Source organism: Acomys minous, assembly GCF_964271855.1.
Source record: "Acomys minous genome assembly, chromosome: 7".
Taxonomy (NCBI): Eukaryota; Metazoa; Chordata; class Mammalia; order Rodentia; family Muridae; genus Acomys; species Acomys minous.
The window spans coordinates 47,982,591-48,009,542 of NC_140488.1; the positions used below are offsets into that span (position 1 = coordinate 47,982,591).

The 26,952-nt window shown below is 43.5% G+C and overlaps 2 protein-coding genes across 5 annotated transcripts in view; one reads left to right on the forward strand and one right to left on the reverse strand.

The window, feature by feature from the left end:
• On the forward strand, positions 1-26,103 carry LOC311602344 (glycine receptor subunit alpha-4-like). 3 transcript variants are annotated; one of them, XM_084790280.1, is made up of 10 exons: positions 1-73; positions 3,049-3,174; positions 6,597-6,727; positions 7,004-7,071; positions 7,775-7,998; positions 8,138-8,220; positions 9,700-9,840; positions 13,417-13,631; positions 16,658-16,807; positions 22,469-24,442. In XM_084790280.1, exons 2-10 carry the CDS (start codon positions 3,107-3,109, stop codon positions 22,757-22,759), a joined length of 1,371 nt encoding a protein of 456 aa, XP_084646406.1. In that variant the 5' UTR covers positions 1-73; positions 3,049-3,106; the 3' UTR covers positions 22,760-24,442. The 3 variants fall into 3 exon arrangements, with proteins under 3 accessions (XP_084646406.1, XP_084646407.1, XP_084646405.1); XM_084790281.1 differs by lacking the exons at positions 1-73; positions 22,469-24,442 and adding an exon at positions 25,392-26,103 and having other exon boundaries at positions 2,226-3,174; XM_084790279.1 differs by lacking the exon at positions 1-73 and having other exon boundaries at positions 2,226-3,174.
• Positions 1-26,134, reverse strand: part of LOC311602347 (uncharacterized protein) — a 70,625-nt gene extending 44,491 nt beyond the window's left edge. For both annotated transcript variants that reach the window (XM_084790287.1, XM_084790288.1), the window contains exons 1-8: positions 26,097-26,134; positions 24,359-24,452; positions 22,382-22,464; positions 21,217-22,255; positions 20,238-20,322; positions 17,412-17,524; positions 15,997-16,146; positions 15,483-15,680 (exon numbers count right to left, since the gene is read on the reverse strand). In XM_084790287.1, the coding sequence (XP_084646413.1) occupies positions 15,483-15,680; positions 15,997-16,048 (250 nt within the window). In that variant the 5' untranslated portion in view covers positions 16,049-16,146; positions 17,412-17,524; positions 20,238-20,322; ... (2 more) ...; positions 24,359-24,452; positions 26,097-26,134. The remainder of the gene's footprint in view (positions 1-15,482; positions 15,681-15,996; positions 16,147-17,411; positions 17,525-20,237; positions 20,323-21,216; positions 22,256-22,381; positions 22,465-24,358; positions 24,453-26,096) is intronic.
• Positions 26,135-26,952: the final 818 nt, after the last annotated feature.

Genomic DNA, 26,952 nt, shown 5'->3' on the forward strand with positions numbered 1-26,952 from the left:
AAAGAATCTGTCCTCCCAGTAGCTGACCCAGCCATGCTTTCAGCTCTCAGGGATCCCATGAGGCACAGAGGAGGTGAGACCTACAACAATGAACCAGTCCCCAGGGGACTATGCCTTCCATTAGCCAAGAATTCCAGATGACTGAATGTGAGCCACAGGCCCAAGGGGCAAGTGCATAAAAACTGCTTCCTCATTTCTTCTTATTACCATTACCTCATGCCGGTCCCTTCTCTGTATGTCAAACCTATCATTCTGACTTAAGGGACAGTGATTCAGAGATGGTAAACTTGAAGACCTGGGTGCTAAGGGTACATCTTTTAAAAAATTTTATTAATTTATTCAGATTACAACTAAATTGTTATCCCCTCACTTGTATCCTCCCATTCCTCCATCCCTCCTGCTTTCACCCTATTCCCCTCCCCTAGGTCTAAGACCGAGGGGGACCTCCTCCCCCACTATATGGTCATAGGCTATCAAGTCTCATCTTGGTAGCCTGCTTACTCTTTCTTTGAGTGCCACCAGGCCTCCCCACCATGGGGAGGTGGTCAAATATGGGGCACCAGAGCTCATGTCAGAGTCAGTCCCCGCTCTCCACATAACTGTGGAGAATGTCCTGTCCACTGGCTAGATCTGAGTAGGGGTTTGATGTGGTACATCTTTTAAAAGGTGTTCCCTAACTGCCTATCCTGTGCCACAGATTTGGCAGATAATATGTCTGTGCTCTCAGGGACCTCTTAACAGAGCCGAGGAGAGGCAAGGAAATCAGTGAGTGTGGTATGCTGAAGGGTTGGAAGAGGAGGGATCTGGGGAACGCGCAAAGGGCCTCCTAACTCGGACCTGAGGGCAGTGGGTGAGGTTCCATAAGTCTTGCTTGACAAAGCAACAGGAACACTGAGTCCAGATAGGTAAGAACATAGGGGAGGGTACTTAGTAGGCAACATGTGAAAATACCACCAAACTGAGAAGACAGAAGAGACAATGTTAGAGAAATCAGTGGAATGAAAAATATGACCCGATAAATTTGCAGCATCTTGTCCTGAAACCTGTCAGAGGGTGGGGAAGTTACAGAAAGGAGACAAGTACAACTGCTTTCTCAGCTCCCCAGCCTGGTACACTGCCCTGAAAGGTTCCAGGTTCTCTTCCTGTCTAAAAGTAGGGTACGTGATGCTTAAGAGAAATAAGGAGGAAGTGTGAGCAGGTGAAAGGGTGGCTAAAGATGTTACAGGATAATTAGTATTTTGCTTTTACCCAGCATATAAGCATTGAAGCATATAACAGTCTCAGTCCCAATTCCAAAAGCTGAGCTCACTCATCAATATTTTAGCATTTATTCTTGAAAATTCTCTTCTTTGGCTTTCATCTGTAATTTGAAAAATCCTCTTCTTTAATAATAACACAGCAAAAAGGGAGATGCTTGCTGCACAAGTTCTACACATGAATGCCTTGTTATTAATTCCTCTATATAGTCAATAGGACCCCTTAGGCAAGAACATCCAATCTTCCCCAACTTCTCTCTGACGAGACTGGAGAGGCTACAGCCAGCCAGATGACAAACTGGCCAGTATAGAAAGTGGTCCTGATCCCTTTCCCCAGCATACACGCCAACTCTGCAGAGCTGGTAGGAGAGTTTCCACTGAGGAAAAGAAAGCCCTTGGTTTCTCACTGCTATAATTTAGGAGGAGAGAGTGAGAGATTTAAGATACAGGGGAACTAGGGAAAGAAAACAATGAAAGAGAGGAGAAAGAAGGGAGGGAGACAGGAGGTATAGAAGGTGAAACACAGAGAAGGAACAGAGGAAAACAGATGAAAAAAAAGATGGATGATAGAAAACTTCAGTGAGAAGGAGGAAGAGAGAAGAGCAAAGCAGGGAGGGAGGGGCATGAGGGGAAAGTCCCAGCTCTTCTTTAGATGAAGCATGGGGAAAATTGGACAAACAGGCAGACAGGAGAAAACAGAGCTGCTTAAGCATCTGGGGGCCATGGCAAATGTGCAGAAAGCAAAGGAGGAAGCTAGGCCACACCCTCTGTCTCTCTTCCTACACCCAGGGCTATCTGGCTGCTTGGTCACTATCTTCCCCACCTTACCTCCCACCTCTGGTACCGATGTCCCAGCCATGCTCGGCCCATACCTCCCACCCCAGGAGAGTTGTCCCTTCCCACAAGCAGCCCTGAGGAACAGACACTGTAGAGAAAACCAAGCAGGTGAAAGAATGCACAACTACCAGGCTAAAGGGGATAGGACAATGATAGAGTTGCAGGTAAAGAGAGAGACAGACTGTGAGCTGTCATCTTTCATCCAGAGGGTACAGAAAAGCAGCCCCTGCAGTTAGCCTTTCCTCACCTCCATTTGACCGGAAGCCATCATCTTCAGAATACCCTGGGGGTCCCCCATGAGCCCCCTGAGGTCTTTATCCCTTTAGAAAAAGCATTAAGACTTTATTCCAGGGCCCCATCTTGACTCTAGGCTAAAAGGAAAGCCTTTGGGTATGGGAGGAATAAGGCTGACTACGTGTGAGCATGAGTGTGTGAGCGAGCGAGCTTTCCTCCTGTTAGAGTTGGAGGCTGGACCTAACACCTCAGGCTCTCCCCAAGCAGCAGCTCAGCAGCCCAAGCTCCTCCCCAGTGCTCAGACAAGCTGGGAACCCCACTCCAGCTGCTGGCGACTGTGCCTTTAAATTGCTGCTTTCCGAGGGTGCATCTAGGGGGATGTGGGAGGGAGGGAAACATCTTTCTACCGGTCTCTTTCCTCCCTCTCCTCCAAGACTGTCCACGGTTTGGAGAGTGTGACTGCTACTCAAAGAGAATCTTTTCTGGCTCCCTGGCCGGCAGGCTGAGGCCCTTTTCAGTCTAAGACAAGCCCAAGCCGGAGCTGGAGCTGGTAGGGGTTATCTGTGTCAGGTTCAGTGGCAGGGGGATAGTTCTAGATCCTGACTGCTAAGGACAGGCAGGGGCAGGAAAGAGGCAGAAGAGGAAAGAGAGCTCAACTCCCAGCCGGGCCACACTGGCTCCTGAGTTAGAGAAGGGCTCTGTACTGTTGGCTTGCCCACAGGGATACCTGCTCTCACCTTGGCAGCCAGACTGAGAAAGGACTCCAAGGTCCCTGCAGAATGACAACTCTTGTTCCTGGAATCCTCTTCCTTCTTCTCTGGACCTTGCCAGAGAAGGTCCTCCTCAGGTGAGCTCAGTGGGGTGAGAAGGAGGTGCATGCAAACACTAACTGGGGGCTGGTGGTAACAGATGGGGTAGCTGGCAGAGTTTCTTCTAAGTTTGAAAAAAAAAAAGCCCAAGACTGGAGGGCATCAGGGGAGGACACACCCCTCCTCCGTCAGGACCCAGGAGCTGTCCAGTACAGATGTAGGGCCCCACTGCTGGTAGAGAAGCTTCTGAATGGGTGAAGTGCATGGGCCTGGGTAGGGTTAGGTAGCTGAGTCCAAAAATGGAGGTCATTTGTCCTGGAACTGAATCCTATCTCTCTACCAGCTGGATCTCTAAAAATGACAGATACATCTGTCAGAGGTTTGCCAAAGAGGCTGCAGGTGGTACAGGATTGCCACAGGACCACAGCAGGATGGAGCTGAGCTGTCTGAACCGTAGTTTTCTTCAGTCATCCTGCCCTTTTACATATGGCTGGTCACTGTCCTTTTGAGAGGCACCAGGTAGCACTTATTTCCTGGGTCTGCAGGCAAGGAATTTTTTGGGGTCCTTTTAAATGTTCCCTGACCATCTGTCCCTTTCTCAGTGTAACAAAAGCTAGTCTAGGTTGACACAGTAAGCTGAGTAGAAATGACGGCTAAGGCTTGGCTGAAATGGTCTTCAAAGGAATGCCTCACAAAGTAGAAAGAGTGAATGCCAGAGCCACGTCTTCTTTCTTTTAATCCAAGGAGCATCCTAGAGCATCTTGCTTGAGGTGCTTTCAGCTCCATTGCTTGTGGACACATGATGACACATGGGGCCCAGGAGAGGAACACTATGCTTAGAAGGGAAAAGCAGTGCCAAGTGGAATGGTAGCTTAGAGGGAGCTGACAGGATACAGACATAAAGGGGTCATCGAGTTGGGCCTTGCTGTCCCTTGGTGAGGGGAGACTGCCACGAGATTCAAGAACATGTGAGAGAAGCAGCATATGTGTTTATAAACTGGACGTAATTAGAGCAAGCTGGGCTCTTAGAGAGCTATTTGTTGTATATATGGAAACTGAATTCAGTGACCTGCTCAACGTTGCCCAAGTACCTTGAATCAAAGTTCTCTCCTCATATCACCCCAAGGCCTTATATGAGGATTATCAGTTCTCAATCCTTCCCGGTTCTGTCAGTGTCTGGAACTTTCCAGAAATGAAAAGGTGGGCAGAGTGGTTTCACAAAGTAAGTCTTAGTTCCTTAGACAAAATCATCTCAGAAATAAGACAAGAGTTACAACCTATCCTAGAGTTCTAGGACAGGGAGTAGTGGAGAGGTGACCCGAGAGAGGCTGAGGACAGCAGAGAAGTCTGGTTGGCCTGGATGCAGGGCCATGTGGCCTCCCAGCAGGCAGGGGCAGATGGCCAGCAGCAGCAGCAGCAGCAGCAACAGCAGCAGTAGCACCTGGCTAGTGTGGACATTCTGTGGTGAAGCCCCAGACTTCTGCCTGCCCCAGCATCACCACCTTGGAGTTCCACAGCATACTTAGGCCACCTGCTGTAACTACTCCTGCCAGGGGCCAGGGTGGCCTCTGTTCCCAGGGTAAGGAATTCTTCCTACTTTCAGGGTTCAAGACAGAAGTCCAAGAATTCACAGTGTGGCAGGTCTTGACCTTTCCTCATTCTGGTTCTTTGAGAGATCATCCCAGGCTGCTTGTCTTGTGACAGTGCTGTGACAGACACATTGAGTCCTTAAGTTACTGGCACTGGCTCTGAATTTTGGCTTTACCATTCACTAGCTATAGGCTCTCAGAGAAGTCACTTCACATTTACCTTACTCATGTCCAGTCTCTTAATCTATGTACAGTTAGCCTTTGTATCCATCAGTTCTGCATCTTCAGATTTAAGCATCACAGAACCAAAATATTTAACAGAACTTGTGCTAACCATATTTGGATTTTCCTTGCCCTTATTCCCTAAACAAGTACTTGTATAACATTTGCAGTGCACTAGGTGTTAGAACCCAGAGATGATTTTCTAGTAGACAGGAAGACGTGCACAGCTTATATGCAAAGACTATACCATTTTATATAAAATATGTAGTCTTCTGAAAAGTTGGTTATCTACAGCGGGGTCCTAGAATCAGTGCCCCCATGGATTCAGAGAACCAATTATAATAGAAATAATTAGGGAGGAGTGATGTGAGAACTAGCCTAAGATAAGGCTTGTGAAGCATTTAATATAGTCTACCAGTGACCGACTAGAACACAGGTTTATTGCGAAAAGGAGGCCCATTGGCTTAAAGAGGACTAGGAGTAGAAAGGCAGCAGCCACTCTGCTGCTCAGTCCCACAGTGCAGCAGTCACGGCAGCTGTGGAGATGGCTATAATATCTGTTCACGGTGATGACAGTGAGATGCAGCAAGAAAGAACCTGGTCTAGCCAGGAGCGTTGCCTGAGCTTGGCTCCCAAGGCTTTGCTGAGTCTCTTGTGCCAAGTCTAACCACCCAGCTTGCCACAGGAAAGCTAGACTTCCCAGTGGTAGGATTACAAGCGCATTGCCATATCCACCAGGTTTTAACCTGGGTGCTGGGGCATCGCAATGCTGTTCCTTTTACTTTTGCAGCAAGCATTTTACCTACTGATCCACCCCCTTCAGCTCTCTTAGGGGGAAAACTGACAAAAGAAATGAGGCTAGGTTCTATGCCAGGACAAACATATTGACTTCTTCCCCCAAGTCAAGCTGTTAGGTAAAGAAAGATGGGAGTTTGCCTCAGTATGATCACTCTGTTGGGAAACTCCTGTGGCTACAGAGCCCTGCCTAATTACCATAGTTGAGTAGTCATGTAGTAGTCATGATCTTACATTTAAACATAGCTCCCTGCTATACAAAAAATGAAAATAGATAGGTAGATAGACAGACAGACAGATGGGTGAATGGCACAAAGCTAGTGTACTCCCATAGAAGCTGGGCCCTAAGTCCTGCAAATGTTACAGGATGCCCAAGCAACTGCTACCAGTTCTCAGGGAAGCAGCTTGTCCTAAAGCCCTGCCTAGCCTTGGCTAGCCCATATTGACAGCACACCAGATAAGATGTCATTCTTGAATGCTTTCAAAGCACCTTCAGGAAGAGAAGACTAAGTAGGCCCTTAGTCCAGTGTTTGAGTCCTGACTGTATCACTCAGAAGTTGTGAGACTTTGGGCAAGTAACTACTTTTTAAACCTGTTTTCTCCTCTGTAAAATGGAGATAACAGTCTAAATGCCATGCACTGAGGATATAATCTATGGGAGAGCCATTTCCCAGGACTGCTGTTGGCAGGCATGTTGATCCATGACTGTTTTGTTCTCCTCATTTAGTACACCAGAGACCCATTCTCTCTTATCTTCCTGTCTGACAGGTAGATGCAAAGGGGGATGGAGACAGGAAAGCACAGTCTGTAGTAAGTAGAAGCAACACTCCTCAAACTTTTCTTTTCATGTCCAGTGTGGCTTTGGCAAAAGAGGACGTCAAATCTGGGCCCAAAGGATCCCAGCCAATGTCCCCCTCTGATTTCTTGGACAAGCTTATGGGACGAACATCTGGATATGATGCCAGGATTAGGCCCAATTTCAAAGGTAAGAAACGCCCATCTACTAAATCCTCCCCCATGCTTACTCTTTTGGGTGGCATACCACTTAGCTGTACTTGTTGGCTGTCCTTAAGGAAGGAGGCTGGGCTTTCAAGGCTAGATGTTATAGCTCAGAAAGAGCCTCTTCTCCTTATTGCCCATGGGTCTGTGTAGCTGTCAGTCTTTTCCAGTGGCCTGATCTGAAGCTCAGAGAGGGACTTGAAGAGCCTGCGCTCAGCTTTCTGGAATGCCCTGCCAATGGTCTATGCTTTGCTACCCTTAGGCCCACCTGTGAATGTGACCTGCAACATCTTCATCAACAGTTTTGGCTCCGTCACTGAGACCACCATGGTAAGGGGTCCTCCTATTCCCCTCTTCCATTCCCATGTGACTGGGAGAAGCTCACCATATAGCGAACATTTCCTTTCTGTTGTTCTCTTCCTGCTTTTGATCCCAGCTTAGGCCACGGGACATTTGAGCTGATGACTGTGAGGCTATTCTTAGTCCAGGGTTTTCCTAGCCAACTGCAAACTAGTCTAAGAACAGTTCATCAAATATGAAGTCACCCAATGCAGAGCACAGGCCTTTGAACAAGAAAAAAACCTGAGTTCAAATCCCAACCAGGTTGACCTCAATCATTCTTGGTCTTTGTTACTCATATGAAAAGCATAGATCATAAAACCATTCTCCACATAACACTGATGTGAGGTTTAGATAAAATTATGTGTCTAAGGAAAGCACTCCGAGCTGAGGATGTGGCTCATGATACAGTATTTGCCCAGCATGCTCAAGAACCTGTGCTCAACTTCCAGTCCTACAAAAGCAGCACTTAGCAGAGAGAGTCTGGCACATAGTAGGTACTTAAAATACATGTTTCTTCTCTTCCCATCTTTGGCATGTTTACCCAAAGTGAGCTTTCTCTACTGCAAAATGCCTACTGCCCCCAAGAAATATCTCCAGCACTTCCTGCTTATGGCTCTTCTGCTCATGTTGGTTTCATTGGACCCCCGGGAAAAGCACTGCTTTTAATAAGCCCTCCTCTCCACCGTTCCAGGACTACCGGGTAAATGTCTTCTTGCGGCAGCAGTGGAATGACCCACGTCTGGCCTACCGAGAATATCCTGATGATTCTCTGGACCTAGACCCCTCCATGCTTGACTCTATCTGGAAGCCAGATCTCTTCTTTGCCAATGAGAAAGGGGCCAACTTCCATGAGGTGACCACAGACAACAAGTTACTGCGGATCTTCAAGAATGGGAATGTGCTCTACAGCATCAGGTGCACCTAGTATACAGCAAGGAGATTTTGTATCAAGAGGAAGAAGCCAGATGGAGGGGGAAGGGTGGGAAGATGGTCTGTGTTACAGTGATGGACCCCAGTAAACTGGTATCATTAACTTTTTCACTGTTCCAACCAGATTGACCCTCATTTTGTCCTGCCCAATGGACCTCAAGAACTTCCCAATGGACATCCAGACCTGCACAATGCAGCTGGAAAGCTGTAAGTGTCTCTAGTGAACCACAAGGCATGGCCAGGAGTAATAGCTAGATAATGAGATTTCAGGCAGGACAAGCACTTGCCCAAGCTACAAAATCGGTTCTTGTCATGGATGACACTAGATGCCAAGGTTCCTTGACACCCAGCCCAGGGTGGTTTTTGTATTCCCATAGTACTTGAAGGGCTGACTATTCCATGGTGCTAGGGAACATAATGACTCCAAGCCTTATATAGAACTGTGCTTCTGCTGGCCATGCAGCAATGTCTGAAGAGTGCTTCCTGTGCCCAAATGTCTTCTTGTAGTCCCTACAGTAGCTTTGTCTTTACGTTCCCAGAATTAAGGCACTGAAGATGCCCATATAGATGCATGCCAGTTTGGGGCAAGATAGAGTTATTCCTGGAACTCTGATTCTCCACAAATACAGATAATGACTGCAGAGAACAAGAGGACAGCTTCAGGCATGAAGGTGTCTAAAGAGGTGAAGTCAGCCAAGGTCTCCTCTTATGGCAAAGGTGTTAACCTGTACAGGCTGCCAAACGTGCCAAGAACCAAAGGATGGCAAGGACAGGGCCTTATTTACTCTTCACCTCTTCACCTATCACCTGGGTGAAGTCAAACTGTAAGATTGGGAGATATTCCTCAGAGAGAAAAACTTGGGAACAGTGATGCAAAGAAAGTGCCCTTTGGTCCACCCTCTAGAATTCATATACCATCTCCACAGGCAGGTTCCCATTATCCCTCACAACAACTTTAAAAACTTTAAAAACGTTGAAGCAGCCTCTGCCAACCTTATTTTACAAAAGAGCAGATGGCTCACCTGAAGTCACATAGCTACGTGGACCTTACACTACATTATGCAAACCTCAGTCTCCCCTTACATTCAAAAACATGGTCACATCCATGACATGAACCCTAACGATCGGCAAGGACTCTGTGAGCAACTTGGCATATTCAGCTATTAACTCTCAATTTTTTTCCAACTCAAGTCCCTGGCTAGGAGTCTGTGGTATGCACATTCTCCCATGCATGACTGGAAGGACCGAAATAGCTTTCTCTTCCCTGAGGTGAAGTGGCAGAAGCCCTGGCTCTGAGGCTCAGCTCAGGACATGTGGTTGGTACACATGCTTACTCCTCTGGGCTTAAGATGTGGCAGGCGGTTCCCAGCTGGGGTCCTTGACATCTTTCCAAACTTCTTGGCCTGCATCCTGTGTCTGCCAGAGTAATTTTTCTCTAAGCATTTCCCAAGCTTGAGACCTAGATAGTAGCAGAGTCTAGGATCTTTCTGACTTGCTCTTTTAATAAAGGCCCATGACTACTGAGGAAATACCCTCTTTAGAAGCATTCCCCTTTCCAAAATAAGCATATCATTTCTAAACCCCAAACCTGATCCCTCAACTATGTACCCTGCTAACTTTAACTCTACCTCTATCCTCACCCCAAGCACATACTCTGAAACTCTATGATATCTCTGTCACCTGCAGTTGGCTACACCATGAATGACCTCGTGTTTGAGTGGCTAGAAGATGCTCCTGCTGTCCAAGTAGCTGAGGGCTTGACTCTACCCCAGTTTATCTTGCGGGATGAAAAAGATCTAGGTTATTGTACCAAGCACTACAACACAGGTAAGAATCAGGCAAGTCTTTATTGTCTGTGAGGCACTAGAGGGTCTGAGGTTGAGGCAACCAGGTTCTCCCTAAGTCTCAATAGAAGAGATATGATGCTGCATGCTTCCTAAACTTACTTAGTTCATCATGGAAGATGCTACCAATACCACTTTCATAAAGAGAACACAGAAATGCTATAGACATGGCTCAGCAGGGAAAACTGACAACCTGAGTTTAATCCCAGAATCTACCTGGTGGAAGGAGAGAACTGATTCCCACAAGCTGTGCTGACCTCCACACATGTACTGCGACATGCTCATACTCAAATATACACATGACAATCAATAACTGTAAAAAATTTTAAAGAAACTTAATAGGAGGGAGTTAGAGCTTAAATCAGTTGTCACAACGTTAACAGATGTCAGACTCAGAATTAGAATACAGATCTAACCCCGAAGCCCATGTTTGATTCTCTCTCACATACTGCAGAGCAAACAGGCCTGTGACAACGAGCAGCAAAGGTGTCTTATTTTTCCTAGGGTCAACTTTGTGTGAAAGCTGTCAATAGTTGTACTCAAACAGAAAAAAAAAGCAGGCCTGAGGGAGCAGGCAGCTGACCACGGATATTTCCATAGCCACCTCTGCTGCCTAGCTCTCCTGGACATCAGGAGACATTCTTTTCCCGGATGTGGAGCATGGGAAGTGGAGAGAAACTGTTCTCCCAAACTGGACAGCTCATTTCTTCAGCAGTTCCTAAGAGTCGCTGGTTACTCATTTCCTTTAGCATCTTAGCTGTGAGAGACTGGTGGGTAGAACAGTTCTTTGAATTTAGAAACTATAGCTGGGGGTAGAAACGGGTAGAGGCTTGGGAGGGGGAATGGCAATTTGTAGCTGAATTGTTTCCAAGCTTTTATACTCTATATATTCCTCTAGGGAGTCTTTTAAAAGCATTGATTCCTAGGCTATAACTTTCTGAGATTGCAATCATATATACTAAAGGAAATGCCTAGAAATGTGCATGTTAACAAGTATCATGAGGCTTATGATGCAGATAGCTCAGGAAATATTGTATTTTAAGAAACGTTAGTCTAGAAGATATATTTTTCCTATGTATTTGTATAAGAACTCCACTCCTTGGAATATATTTTTTTTAAAAATTACAAAATATCTCATTGGCTTTAGTCACTTGGTTCCTCCTATTAATGCTAGCAAACACTTGGAATTGTTCTAAACACCCACCCATGTGGCAGAAGTAAATTATACAGTGTGCCTACTTGGTAAAAGAATATGCAGTTATGAACATAATACTTTCACAGTTCTTATGTCTTCATGAAAAATTACAAATATAAAAAAGGATAAGATTCAATGTTATATGCAGAGCAAAACCATAAGAACAAAACAAAAATATGTATTTAAAATCCCTGAAAAAAAATAATACTACTAAATGTTTCTAAGGTGGTGTAACACAATAGATAAAAGCAAGAACTTTGCAGTAAGATAACCCTGAGTTGAGATTCTAGATTCTTTATATACTGGTTGATTACCCTTGAGAAATACAGTTTAATTTCTTTATGCTTCTATAGCCTTATCTGTAATATGAGAGATAATCATTTTGCCCACCCTAAAAAATGCTACAGAATTTGAAATATAAAAAGTCTGGGCACTTAGTAGTGATTTGATAAATACGAGCTTAAAATGTTATTCTCTCTAATTTTTCTATATTAAACAAGTGTTAATCTGATAATTAAGCCCCAAACTATTATTACAGCAAAAGAATGAATGGAAAGAAAATATGGGTCCATAGTAAAGGCATTAAGCCCATGGTGTTGAGTAGGGGTAGACAAGGGGACAAGTAGGAGGTCACAGAGTCATAGAGCATGACAAAGACCCAAGCAGTAAGTTCAAGTCACTGGTCCTGGGTGATCAGGTGAGAACTAAGCCTTAGTCAGAATAACATAAAACACACAGTTGGCTACCACAGGTTCCACACCCAAAGGTCCAGCCAACCTGAGAACAAAAGCATTAATCATAAATTTCATCTGTGCTGAATATGTACAGAATTTTCCTTATCATTAGTCGCTAAAAATCCAGTGTAACAACTACTGACATAGAACTTACATTATGTTATATCATAAGCAATCTACAGCCGACAAGATGGCTTAGTGGGTGAGTTGAGTTCAGTTCCCAAAACCCACACAGCAGGACAGAAGTGACTACTGAAAGTTGTCCTCTAACTTCCATACATATGCTGTGGCATGTGCACACACACACACACACACACACACACTAAACAAACAAACAAACAAATGTTTAGGATATATAAGGGTTTTGAGCATGCACAGATTTTGGTATTTGTGAGGGGATCTTGAAAGCCATCTCCCTGTGATTATGTAGAGATGGCTGTAGAAATCCTCTCCTTTTCCTCTTGTGTTATCCTAGGCCTCCGGTTTTGAGAGAAGCTGTAAACTACTGTTGTCTTAGCTTCCGAGCCATGGGAAGCAGGATAAAGGAAAGAGAGCTGGCACGGAAAGAAGAAGAGCACTGAGATATGTGCCCAACACCAATTCATTGACTCAGGGTGGAACACAATAGTGCCTGATACTCTAGAACAGTGGTTCTCAACCTTCCTAATGCAGCGACCCTTTAATACAGTTCTTTATATTGTGGAGACCCCCAATCATAAAACTTTTTGTTGTTACTTCACAACTGTAATTTTCGTACTGCTATGAATCATAATGTACATATCTGTCTTTTACAATCGTCTTAGGTGACTCTTGTGAAAGTCATTTGACCGCCCCCCACCCACACACACTCAAAGCGGTTGCAACCCACAGGTTGAGAACCATTGCTCTATGGGAACCTGCTTGTCAGTACCTGCATACTAGCTGGTTCTTCTCACTTGCTTAAGACACAGGCAGTGTTTATTCTAGCCGTTGCTAGAGAGACTCTGGGATATGAGCAAGTACAAAGAAGGATAATGAGATCCAAATGAGGTCCAAACTAATTCTTTCTTAGCAATGATTTAACAACAGAAATAGCTCCTGTGCTCAGCTCCTCAAATACAGTATTCATTTAACTTTTGTACCAGCCAGTGATGGAGTTGGTATTGTTAATTACTCTGTTTTCTAGACAAGAAAACTAGTTCAAAATACTTGAATGGAACTTGCTGTGGTGGTACAACAGAGAATTCCAAATGTGATGCCACCCTGGGCTATATAAAAAGACCTTGTCTCAAAAACAAAAAGTATAACAACAATAAGGCTTGAATGACTTATTCAAGATCACATAGCTATTAGGTGAAAAGCTGAAATTCAACCCTAAAAAGGTTGATTCTGGAGCCTTCTTACTCTTTATCCTTCTTCTGTAATTGTTACTTGAAAGGTCTTATGCTGGAAGGAAATATTCTGGGAGCAAGAAGACAGGCTTTCTGACTGACTTGAGAGCTTTCATAGTCCAGGCATCTGGCACTCCCTGGGGCCAGCTGAGCATCCCAGAGGTTGGTTCAGCAAGGCTGCCCTACTCCTGACCTACACTCCCTCAGGCCAAGCTGCACTCTGGGATTTAGGGCCAAATACTTCATTTCTTTTCTTACAGGAAAATTCACCTGCATTGAGGTAAAGTTTCACCTGGAGCGGCAGATGGGCTACTATCTGATCCAGATGTACATTCCCAGCCTACTCATTGTCATTCTGTCCTGGGTCTCCTTCTGGATCAACATGGATGCTGCCCCTGCTCGTGTAGGCCTTGGCATCACCACTGTCCTCACCATGACCACCCAGAGCTCTGGCTCCAGGGCCTCTTTGCCTAAGGTGAAGAGATCTGCAAGAGAACCTGTTTGACATCAAGCCCCCTATTTCCCATCTATCGCATGCTCCCTGCTGTCTACTCCCTCTTTACCTTGGATTGGGTTTTAACTGCGAATTCAGCATTTCCTCTTCTCCATAGCATACTATTACTAACAGCATAACAACGTGAATGCTGCTGGCTAGGGAATGAGTAGCGATAGTGCCTTACTTAACTTTCTTTCGGGAGTACTAGCATGTAAAAGACCCTTATCCCAGAGAAAGGCCTATTCTCTCCTAGGCCAGATGAAAATGCAAACCAGAGGGTAAATGACCTTTTCAAGGTGAACGCTGACCAGAAACAACCTAATAGTACAGTTTTTAACCAAATTCTGTCCTTTTCTATAACAAATAAGGTACTATTACAAAGTGCTCTAAATGGAAGTGTTTATTTGTGGGGGGGGGAGGAGAATATTTTGAGATCGCAAATATAATAGCAATTAAAGACAGTAGACTCTGATCATCTGGGGCCTGTTAATGTTTTGACTATGCAGAAAAATTTGTGCTGATGGGACTAAGAACAGTTCTCCCTGCATTGTGTATTCATGTAGGGAATTTAAAGGTCACCTCAAAGTCCTTATGGTCAGCAAGGCTCTAAACAAATCAGGGAGTGAGGCCATTTTATTTTTCATTCAACAAATATGTTTTGAGCACATACTATGTACCAGTATACTATACCTGGTCATAGAATAATAATGAATCTTGCCTTGAACACATCCCCTTTTATTCTGATTTATTGGGAACCTGGTCCTAAGATATGCTCTCTCGTTGTTTGTTCCATGTAGACTTTCTTTTATTGGAGACTTAAGCAGTGTGCAATGTGGACACTGATGGCATGTTTATGAAATTGCCGTAGGGGAGGGTAAGTGTAGGGTAAGTGTAGGCAACTTTAGGTTTACATTCCAGCCTCATTATTTATTAATAGTATGACCTTGGGTAAATTGTCTCTCAGTTGCCTTACCTATAATATGAGATTAAGGATGATACCTTCTCCTTAAGATTGTTGTGAAAAATAAATTAGTTATTAACATACAAGGACAGTGCTTGGCACATAATAATTGCTCAATAAGCGCTAATTCTTTTATAGAGTAAAAAACTGAATATTGGATCTGGGAGCAAAGCAGGTGATATTTCCCTACTCATTTCTCATTTGCTAGGAAACCTGTGAGGTACTTCAAAAACCCCTATACGATGAAACAGCGACCACGTTCAGATTAGCATGAGGCACCTGAGATGTTGTCAGGAAGCCCTTCCTGTATGTGTTTCCTAAATGGACTGGGCTATTCATGAAGTTCTTAGGGGAGTCATATGCTCAGCCTGGGCTATAATATTTGTATTACTATAGTAGCCTTAGATGAGGATCGCTCCATTAAGAGCCCTACCTTGATTTTTTTTGTCTCTGCCGAGCAAGAAGATTCTTCATAATCCAGAAAGATACTGCAGTTTATGCCTTCTTGCCAAGAGAATTTCCTTTCTGGTCCCCTCTTGTGAGTGAGCACAACCTATCTGCTCCTAGGTATCACATAGTTTCCTCATTTGGAAAAATAGACTTTGTTAAGTGGTTACTTGTTTGCAATGCTTTGTACCTTCTTGCTATATTTTCATGACTTTTTAATAACCTCATTGGCCAGTAAGCAAAATATCCAGGCATGTACTATGAAATGAATGATCTCTCTAGGTAGAGCCATGGAGCAAAGGAAACAGCAAGCCATGGGGCCCTTGCTTACCCTTCAGTTTGTGCAACTCTAGGTTTGCTTGAGGATTTAAGGAAAGAGGTAGGGCCAGGTTAGAGGCATCGGATAGCAAAACCACTCCCACCTGAAACACAACTCTGCGCTCTCAGATGAGAGTAGAAGAGACTTCTTTGCAAGGGAACTTGGTTGGGGTAGTCTTTCTCCATAGTCACCAGAGACCATTCTTTCACTGCCTTGTGTGGCACCCTACAGGCATCGATTTCCATCTCTTTGGCAGGCTCTTGATTTCCACAGCTGCAAGAGGCTCCACAGACCGGAAGAGCTAAATAGAAGACAAGAGATCAAGCTGTACCAGGGAGGAAGGAATCAATTTTCTATATCTTGGCCTTAGCTCATAAGGCAAAGGAGGAAAAGAAGAGCAGAGACAGAAAATAGGAGCCAGAAGAGACAAACACACACCCGCTCATTCATAAAACACTTATTATGTGCCAAGCACTCAGGGACAGGAGCTAGAACACTGACCAACACAAAAATAGGCCCTGGCATGGAAATGCTCAGTCTAGTGGAGGAATGGCCAGGTATGTGATGGATGCTAAAGAGGTATGCACAAGTCAAGCACACATAGAAGTAAAACATACACTGTTTTCTCCTAGGTGAGAGATGATGTCTTGGCTTGCCATTGCACTCCATTCCTTAGCAGTGACTCTTGCAAAGGCAGCAGAAAACTCCACAGGGTCAACAGTAGAACAGGTGTGGAGGAGTTCCTAGTCTTCCAGTAAAGTTGTAACCTAGGTAAATGTCAAGGCCACTGATTTGAAAGCTCAGAACTTCCCAGTTTCAACAGTACCTTTTTAACTACGTGATCTCTGTGAAAGCCCCTTCTCTTGGAGTAGTACATGTTTCCATACATCTCACATGGGAATTGTGAGCCCGTCCTAATTGTCATTTTGGCTATGAGAAACCCAGGACATACCAGAGGGCAAGAATATGATTTTGATCATTGCTATTTACTGAAAGAGAGGAATCAGAAAAAAAGGGTAAGAAACAGAAGGCAAAACAGGTTAGCAAGAAGAATAAAGAAAGGAAATGAAGAGTAAGGAGGGAAGGCTCATAAAAGTAGATGATGGAGACTTCAGAGAGCTAAAGGATGATGGATACCCTAATCTCTTCGACATGGGCCTTCAGATAAAGATACATATCGTGACAGACTCTTTTAAAACCACAGAAGATTCAGGGTAAAATTAACACTAACAGGAAGGACTCCAGAAAGGATAACTGCTTTGTTAATGGATGTTGCAGGTATCCTATGTGAAGGCTATTGACATCTGGATGGCTGTATGTCTGCTCTTTGTATTTGCTGCCTTGCTTGAGTATGCTGCAGTCAATTTTGTCTCTCGTCAGCATAAGGAATTTATGAGACTTCGTAGAAGGCAGAGACGGCAACGCATGGTGAGTACCAAAACAGAGGGACCCACTTCTCTTCCCCTTTGAACTCCTTCCTCCCTATTACTCCTCCCACAAACTAAGTCCCAACCCAGAGGTGTAGGACTGGACTATCAGGAATCCTAGATTCTAATCCTAGGCTAGTTTCTCTGGTTCTGTTTCCTTTACCTATCAAATGAGACATTAACCCTTAGAAGGCAGTAAAGGGATCAAGAGTATACCACATAGTAAGCACTTTAAACATGTCACCCAGGACTAGGTACAGTGGTACACATCTCTAATCCCAGCACTTAGGCAGAAGCAGGCAGATCTCTGTGAGTTCAAGGCCAACCATGTCCACAAAGAGTCCAGGACAGCCAGGGCTACACACAGACCCTGTCTCAAAACAAACAAAAACATATTTGTCAGTATTAGAATCTTCTTGGCTTAGCACAGATGTTATTGCTTTGAGAAGTAATAATAGTTGTTTCTGGTTCTCCTCACATCAAGAAGGATTGCACCTTAAGCTGTCCTCCCATTAAGAACTCAGAGTCAGACTCTAGTGCTGTTCAAGGGGAACACTGTGAGATGGCCCCCATATTTGCACTGTAATTGAAAGATTACTACTTGCCTCTTCTGATTGGTGGAACTTGTCTTGCTCTGCATCAGGCACATCAGAGTTGGTAGGCTGAGGTGGTGTTCTTTCTCACTCTTGTTTGTTAGCCCCATTTCTTCCAGAGCAGACTGATCACCAAGGGGAGATAGAAGAGGAAGTTGTTGTCATGACAACAGAAGCAGTTTTCCCTCAATTGCCCAGACAATAGGCAGTAGGTAAGTTGTCATGACAACAGAGGTGCCTGGGCTACCCTGAGAAAAGCAAGCTCCAATTATGAGCAAAGCCAAAAGCCTTGCTACTGGTTGCTTAATCTTCAGAGACACAGTGTCTTGAGCTTTGACTCCATGTTTTCTGCTTAATCCAGAGGCCAAACACATAATTACTGCTGGAGGACAGAAAACAAATTACCTAAACCCACTGTTAAAATCTTGACTCTAGGGGGCATCACTTGTAGCTCAGTGGCTCAGTGCTTGTCAAATAGATAAACACACACAGGGCTTAATCCACAACAACACACGCGTGCGCACGTGCACGCACGCGTGCGCGCGCGCGCACACACACACACACACACAATTCTGACTCTAACCTGAGACATACTAATAATACAACTGTTTTTCCTAACACTCAACTCCCACCTCAGTTGCTCCTGGTGCACCCCTACCATATGACTTCCAATGATCACACAAACTATCTGCATGATCTTACATCCCTTGGTATGGTTCCGCTCAGTGGAGACTGGGCTCCTATCTCATGTAGATTTTTCTGAATACCTATTCTTTCCTCTCTTTAGTTCTTTCATGGTTCCTAAAGAGTGAGCCCTCTAGTGGATTGATCTACAACTGCATCTCTTTGAATAAGACTAATTCTTTCAGAGACTTGCCTAGAAGACTTTCCTGTCTCAGGGTAGGGATAGGAAAACATGTACAGAGTTAGCAAAGGAAAGAAAACAGGATGCCCCCTTTCCTAAAATAACTAATGCAGCCTCTTGTTTAGTTGTGTGAAACTTGTCTGCAGATACCAAAATTCATAGGATTTTTAAAAAATGTTTTTTAACATTGCCTTCCTAGGAAAGAAGAACAGGTCGTCAAATAGCCCAGAATCCCTTTCCTGCCTAAAATGCCTGTGTTGATGTCCCAGTAAGAAAGATTACTAGCTACTACAAAGCTACTCAGCATAACACTAGTCCTACCTCCTACTCTGTACCCACCCAAGCAGCTACTGTCCAACTTCTGTCTGTTCATGATTATATGCAGGTTGTCCAAGAGCTTATAGTGGAGTGGGTCATAGTACTCGCTTATTACAAAGCTACTTAGCAGAAGCTTGATGCCCACTTAGGACCCCGTGGCTTGCCCAAAAGTGGACGGTGGCATATTATTAATGTGAATAAAACCTGAAAGCCAAACCAGTGTCATTAATACTACCCCTTCCTTGAGTTTCCGAGAGCTAATTCAATGCCAGTGAGACCATCCAACAGTCTTGGAGGTCCCAAACAACATGCTGAACAAGTAGATTGAGAGCCCATATTTGTCTAGACCCTCTCTGGGGGCCTTGATGTCCCAGTAAAAGAACTAGAAGCCTTTAGTCCTGAGAAAAACCTAAGGGAAGAGGGGAGAAATATTCTAATTTTCAGGAGCCTAGAGTCCAGGTCAAGACAGGGTTCTTCAGGAGCCAGTCACCTCCCTCTCAGCTGTAGAGCTCGTCATTTTCTTTCTAATCTCTCAAGCACTTATCTCCTCCATGTGCTCTTCTCCCATGGCACTGCCTGAATTGTTGGACTTTTTTTTTTTTATATACACTTCTGCCTCATTTTCCCAGATGGTCTAAATGATTCAGAGGAAAGGGTGGAACCTTTTTCTCATCATCCCTGCAGGGTTAGCCCCTGGCTCTAAACAGAACAGCCAAAGGCAAAGGCTGTCAAGCTGGATAGACAAGAACTCTTGCTATTATTAATACAACAATTTGAGAACTAGAAAAAATTACAAAATACCCACAAATCCTCTCAGGGGCTTACTTTCAGAACTGTGTTCAACTCTCCATCTCCCATTGAGCACCGTACCCCATCTCCAATTCCTTTTCTTCCTTCCTGTCACACTTTAGTATTTAGTATCTTTCCCATCCTCATACCCCGCCGTCTACACTGGGCTTTTAGTTCCCAGGTTGGCTCCTTTCTCTAGCCTTTCAGCTCCTAGATAAGTTAAAAAAATCTGTATTGCAATAACCATGGAAATTGCAAAGCGGTATTTAATGGCACATTGTCCCTCCTCAACACATATACAAATACCATTCGGAATTTGTCTTAAATATCTGATACTTAATATCCAAACCCAGGCCCCCTTGATCCTTAGATTTCAGGCTACTGATCTTTGCTGGGCCAGCCCTAAAAGATACATATCAAAATAAAAAAGAGCCAAGAGCAGCTTATTGGGTATGTTTTCTCTTCTTATGGAACTACTTTTTTTTTTGAGACAGGGTTTCTCCATGTAGCCTTGGCTATCCTGGACTTGCTTTGTAGACCAGGCTGGCCTTGAACTCACAGCAATCTGCCTCTGCCTCTCAGAGTGCTGGGGTTACAGGCATGTACCAGCACACCCCAGCTGAAATTACTTTTTCTAGCCTGGGATGTATTTCTACATAATTTCCTTCAGATTCACTGGGTAAAAGAAGAAATAACAGGACTGATAGAAACAGAAATTGCAGTTGTACCTACCTTTCTCCCTCCGAGCTTTTGCCTTACTATCTATATTCTGTGGTTGGATCTTCTAGTTGCACGGCTAGGTGAATAGTGGGGTATAGGATCCCAAACTGAAGTGCTAGGGAAAAAATCTTTTTAATTTTACTTACCCCTCTCATTTTTCAATTCCTTGTGAGAGAGATACTTTGCTTGCCTCTGGTTTTTTGTCTGTAAAATGGGCACAGCAAACCTCCCCTGTAGAATAAGTGTGAAAATTAATTACAGATTACATGTGAAATGAATCAAGACCTCTGATTTTTTTTTAAAGGCCAAAATGATAAATGAGCAGAGCCTTCAGGCTGCCAGATACAGTTCAAGGGTGAAGAGCCAGTATAGTGAACTGCCTCTGACATACACACATACATACAAGTCTCTGTGAACACCATAATAAATCCCTAGCATCTCAGTTTGGGATCCTGTACCCCACTATTCACCTAGCCCTACAACTAGAAGATACAACCACAGGCCATCAAACCACAGTCCAGTGGGGCAAATAGTAATTGTTTCTCTGGCCAAATATTTCATAACTGAGGGACACCCCTTTGAGTAGACTCTTTAGTTTGGGACCCTGACAAGCTACGGGCATCAGAAGAACTAAAAGCCACTCCATTCCTTCTATGCTGAAGCATGTGCCTCTTCAGTCCAGTTGTCCATTCAAAAGGGATCTACTGAGTGTTATTAGGTTCCAAGGATGGTGCCTGTCACTGGGAAGACAATGGTTAACAAATCTATAGATGAGCTAACACATGGCAGAAAAAGGGATAGGGTTTGCTTGTGAATTTCTGGCCTGAGTTCGTCTGCCACTGCTGCCCAGTACCAAGCTTGCCCTCATAACAGGTCAGTTTGGGTTAATGTAATAATTGAGAGTGCTATGACCAGCCATACCAATACCTCATCTACAAACCTACTTTTCAATTTTTCTGTAGCTGCAAAGGCCTTGCTATAAAGATCCCACAATGTCTCTCAAATTGTACAAAATGTTTAACACCTTTGTGCTCATTTTGCATATACATATGTATCTGCACACAATATATGTTTCTCTTATTCTTGTAATTTATAGAACTACATCAGGTAACTAGGGTGGCTCACCCTTCCTCTTTCACCTTGGATTTCTCCAGTGTGAGCAATGAGAAGCTCCAGTCTCAGGAACCCCCTCAGTTCCGGGCATGCCATTTCAGCCACCTCTTAGCTGATTACTGCAGAGCAGTCAACACTTTTAAGTTATAGGATCATCTTCTATTTGAAGGACATATTTCTCAAATATGCCCTAAAATGAAAAAAAAAATAGGGCAAGTAAGTTCAGAGGTGAAGGGCTGTGGGCTTCTTACATAGGTAAAATTCTTGTGGGTGTTTTTCCCTCTTCCTTCTCCTACTCCTCCCCCTTCTAATTTTTTAACCTCTATGTGTACTTACTTACTGTTTCCCATGTATATCAAAGCTACTCATATTTTGTCAGCCAACTGTTATATTAACGGACTTTTTTGCTGTCTACCGCGTACTGCTTATATAAAAATATACCTCCTTCATGTTAATGTGGCTATCAAAAGAAATGCATTGTATATGAATGTAATGTACATCAGGTAATAAGTGTTACCATAGATTTATTGACTCCCATGTTCAATCAACTAATTTGCAAAGAAATCAATAACAGATCTTCAGAAGTGGGGTCAACTTTAACCTAAGTTGTCCATCTCATTTGGTCATTTAAAACTTTTGGAGCCAGGCGTGGTGGCACACGCCTGTAATCCCAGCACTCGGGAGGCAGAGGCAGGTGGATTGCTGTGAGTTCGAGGCCAGCCTGGTCTACAAAGTGAGTCCAGGACAGCCAAGGCTAACACAGAGAGACCTCCTTGTCTCAAAAAAAAAAAAAAAACTTTTGGAATTCTTAGCTTTAAGTCAAAAAATCATGCTTAAAATGTATTATATATAAAACAAACTAATTCAAAATCTTTTAAAATTCATTAACATCAATTTCACCAAGGCAAAATATTTCACCTTCACCATCTAGTGACTTTGTTGCTCTAGTTACCTGACAGAGATAATTTGGCATTGAGATATTCGCACTTCAGTGGGTTTTACATGACTCCAAATGATGTTACACATTTTCAAAAGGCACCTCAGTGCATGGCTGTAAGTGAACTCATAGCATACAACTGGTTAATATATATATACATATAAAATAAAAAATATATATTTTAAATAATTTTGTGGTCATCAAAAATCATGTAGTGGGCTTGGGTAGTGAGCAACTTACCTGTATTGCACTGCCTATGAGACACTTATGCATGGTCCGGCTTCTACTTTGACTTCCAATACCATCTTTTCTCTCTTGTAATTCTAGGAAGAAGACATCATACGAGAAAGCCGCTTCTATTTTCGAGGCTATGGCCTAGGGCATTGCTTACAAGGAAGGGATGGAGGCCCAATGGAAGGTTCCAGCATTTATACTCCCCAACCTCCAGCCCCTCTTCTAAAGGAGGGAGAAAACATGAGGAAACTCTATGTGGACCGAGCCAAGAGAATTGACACCATCTCCAGGGCTGTCTTCCCTTTTACTTTTCTTGTCTTCAATATCTTCTACTGGGTTGTCTATAAAGTTCTAAGGTCAGAAGATATCCACCAGGCACTGTGAACAGGCTAGTGTGCAGCTGCTGACTGCCTGCTTTCACCCAGGTGGGCTTTTTCCCCTCTATCAGACTCTACCGGGGGCTTGAACAGTTCCTTCTTGTCCTTATACTCACAACTTCAATCACCAGTTCCCAAATTATGTGTGAACTGCCTAGTGCCAATTGTGGCTGTACTTACAAACATGGCTTATCTACCCCAATCCAGATTTACTGCTTACTCTGCCATTTCTCTTTGTTTGTCCATGTGCCTAATGCCAAAATGACTTTCGGTCATTGGTGGGGCTCCTCTGTGAAGAATATTTAGACTATTGGATTCTTGGTCTTGTCATCTTCATCTATTCTACTTCTATTCAGAGTCTGGCCTTTACTTGGCGTTTTTCTCCCTCCCACTGCAAGCTCAAATCTGGAGTCCTCTCAGGCCACAAATACTGCTCTGAATGACCTAGTCAGATGTCCATACTGACAGGAAGACAAAGACACAGATCTCCCACCTCTTAACCAGGATGGGGTAGTCATAGGCAGCACTGGGCCTGGGCACTGTTATATGACCTAAAAGAGAGATGTTCACTTCTCCCAGAAAAGCTAACATTTTCAGAACAGGGAAAGAAGCCAAGCACTCTCAGAAAGTCTACCCTTCCATATCTACCTAACCTTCCTGGTCCCAGACATACTTGTTACAGTCCCTAATCAAGTAGCATGACCATAGGTTTTGCTATACTGCTAGGTAGGAAAGAGTTAGGGGAGGCTTGTTCTTTAAGATACTTATGTAATGATCTAGGAAAGGTGAGATGAAAGGTACTAAAACCTAAGGAGTGGAGTGCAGAAATAATCTTTAGAGACACTACTCCTCTTTTGTTTCTTCTTTTTCTCCAAAGTCTCTTTATTTTCCAGGACCTTCTAACTTTCTCCTTCACATTCTCTTGGCAAGAAAATAATGGTGCCATGCAACCTCCTTCTGAATAGAGTAGGCCTAAAAGTTCCTAAGGAGACACTAGGCAAGTAGAGGGTTGTTGGAGGTTGGTCTGATGTATTTTGATGCTAATTATTGCTTGCTGTCTCTGTGACCCACCTTGCCTAAGAACCTGACCAATAAAAGGCCATCATCACACCTGGGCAGGGCAGATGGGACAGGCGTGGCTAAGGTTCCAGGGCTTGGGAAGACAGAGAGGATCTTAGGAAGAAGAGAGACAGGATTAGAGAGGGGAAGAAGGTTGCACCTTCATGGGTTAGGTGGAGGAGAAGAACATGGCCGGCATGGATAGAGATTTGGCCCAGATGAAGAACATTAGCAAGTATATGGGATTATGGATGGGAGGTAGCTTAATAGAAAATATTAGAAGCAGATGGCATGGGATTGGGACAGGCATCCCATACCTGCCCCACTATGGGAAGTAGTTTAAGGACTAATATCTGCCCTGCCCCGGATCAATTAAGGCTATTTTAAAATATAACAAGTGTCTGTGTCTTAATTGATTGCTATCAGGTTAGAAAATACTGCCGTAATAATAATTATAGGCTTAATAATAAACATTATTAGGCCACATTGGTAAAATAACTGCAACAGAGGGTCCCTATCTAGGCATCTAGAAAAACAAACTACCTACCTCTGGTAGTAGCTGTTCAATGTGGAGAGCCATAATTTGGGTTCTTTACTCCTTTGTGTTTCCCTTTCTTCTTCTATAGGATTATTTGGGAAAGCTACAAGAAAGGTCAGAATAGAGTGGGTTGTGTGTCACTCTGGGTTATGGAGACATATGGGCCTGTTACATTGAATTCTTTGAAGTTATCTGACTGGGAAGAACACAGAAATGAGATGAGAGAGATTAAGTGTGAGGACAGCAGTTGGAATAAACAAACAAATAATATCTTAAAATAATGTGTCCTTTTCTCTGGACCCAGAATAATAATTAACTATGTAATTGGAGCTCCCCTCTGTCCATTCCAATTTCCCTCCTTTTCTCTCTCCCCATCTCCCTCTCTTTTCTATCTCAACCCTCCCTCACTATTTCATTCCACATAGTATTCCAAATTCAAAGTCAGTAAGTTCAATGGTCAGCGCAAGGACAAGCCTAGCCATCTTTCTCTATCTTCATACTGAATTTGTCTGACATTCCTAATGAGATGCCTTTTTGTTTCCTTTGATTTTTAAAGAAAGAGCTTTGAAATGATCAAGGTAGTTGGCCTAGAATTTTTTGGGGAGGGTGGGAGACAAGTTCTTGCTGTATATCATAAGCTGGGCTAGAACTTACTTGCTGCCTAGGCTAGCCTTGAACTCATAATCCTTCTGTCTCAACCTTCCTGGTGTTAGGATTAACAGTGTGTACTACCATATTCAGGTCTAGAAATTACTTTTATTGACCATGTTAGCACTCTCATCTCAAGAATTAAAATTTAAAAACTGATTTATAGGAGGAGATTAAATTGAAAAGAGAAGAGAGCCCCTGTGTTCTTATTTCTGCCCAGGTAGTGCCAATCAATGAGAGGCCACAAGCAATACCCCTTTGAAAGGAGCAGAGAGTATCTCTTTGATACTGTCCCTGATGGGGCTGGGGTGTCAGGCTGCCGCAGCCCGGAGGCGGGGATGGTGGGGGAGGACTATGGAGATGAGCTTACTGCACAGAGCTCTACTTGTTACAGATCTTGTCCAGATGGGCCAACTGCACAAATCTGCCCTGTTGGAAGTCTCAAGAACAATGCCCTGGAGACAGCTACAGTGCTGAGCAATAAAGGCTGTCCAACTGGGACTCAGATCAGGGCATCAGCTGGTGCTGGGTGCCAAAGAAGCCAAAGTACCAACCAGCATAATAGACCAAAGGAATTCACAAAGCCACTCAGAGTTAATGCCAGGTGGAAGGTACTACCCTTCTCACTGGAGCCCTTAAGCAGAGAAGTATTTGCATAATGCCAACATCAAATCTAGAGCAAATGGTTTTCATTTTCCTCCTTCATCCCACATACGGACAGAGATGAGAGAAATGCTAGGTCTCACTGAGGAAGTTTTGACATTTAGGAATCTGTTCCATCACAAAATTGTTAACTTGTGTCTTTCTTACCAATAAGTTGAGAAAAGGTGACATAAGAGTCTCATTTACCAGCTCTCTTGTAGTACTTACCCCTCCAGAGAACCATACTATTGTCTGCCTGAATCACTCTGATCTGATTCTGAGATTTAAACAGCATTTTTTAAGGAGGGAGGGATTTAGGGAGGGTAGTTCCTCTGAAGATAAAGTGTTTCAGGTATTTTCATGAATTCTTGGTTAATATTTATGTTAGATAAATGTTTCATAAATATATTTTCAAGAGGAAAGGCTTTATTTGCTCAGTTGTTACGGGTATTGATACCTCCATTTTCCTTACAGCTTGCTCTGCCTCGCGGAATGCCAGTGGCTTAGTCTTTTTGTTCACAGGTCCTTTTGCTCTCTCCAAATTCATAGGCCAAGCAAACGCAGCTTTCTAAGTGGAAGAAATGCACTGAATGAAATGTATTGCTTTGCCTTTCCCATAAGCATTTTCTTACCTACCATAAAAGAACGGCATTCTTCTGTTTAAAGGGTTAGACTGATTTAAAGTTATTTTTTTTCACTGAGCCATAAAAATGCCTCAACTGTATCCAGAATATATTTACTTCTTCTAGATTTTTTAAATGTGTCCTCTTAACACTCTCGATTGATTCAGTGCTAGCATTATCAGTCTTCTCTAATTATTTCTGGCTACCAAAATCTTAAACTTCTACTTCACTATGCTGGGATTCATCGTGTTAGGCTGCACTGGTAAGGAACATTAGTCAATCTAGTTCAGGAACCACCCAGGGATTAGGACGCAAGGTTCCAGTCACAGACTCAATGGAAGAAATGTAGAATAAGGTTTTTGAAGGCAAGAGATGCATTTATACAACTTGTTAACCTGCACAGTTCCCAGTACCTAATAATACACAATATGTGTAATTAGAATAAAAACTATCTTCCCACTTGGTATCTCATATATGTTTTGTTTGTTCCCTTTCCATTAATTTATTGAACACAGAAAAAGAAATCTGGACGAACTCCTTCAAAACCAGAGTTCATAAGATACGTGCACACAATGTGGTCTGCAGGTATAAGCGAAACAAAATTAAGAATAATATTCTTATTAAGCATTAATAATACAACATATATTAAAACTGGGATCAAGCTGTAATTAAAATCCCAACCGGTAGATA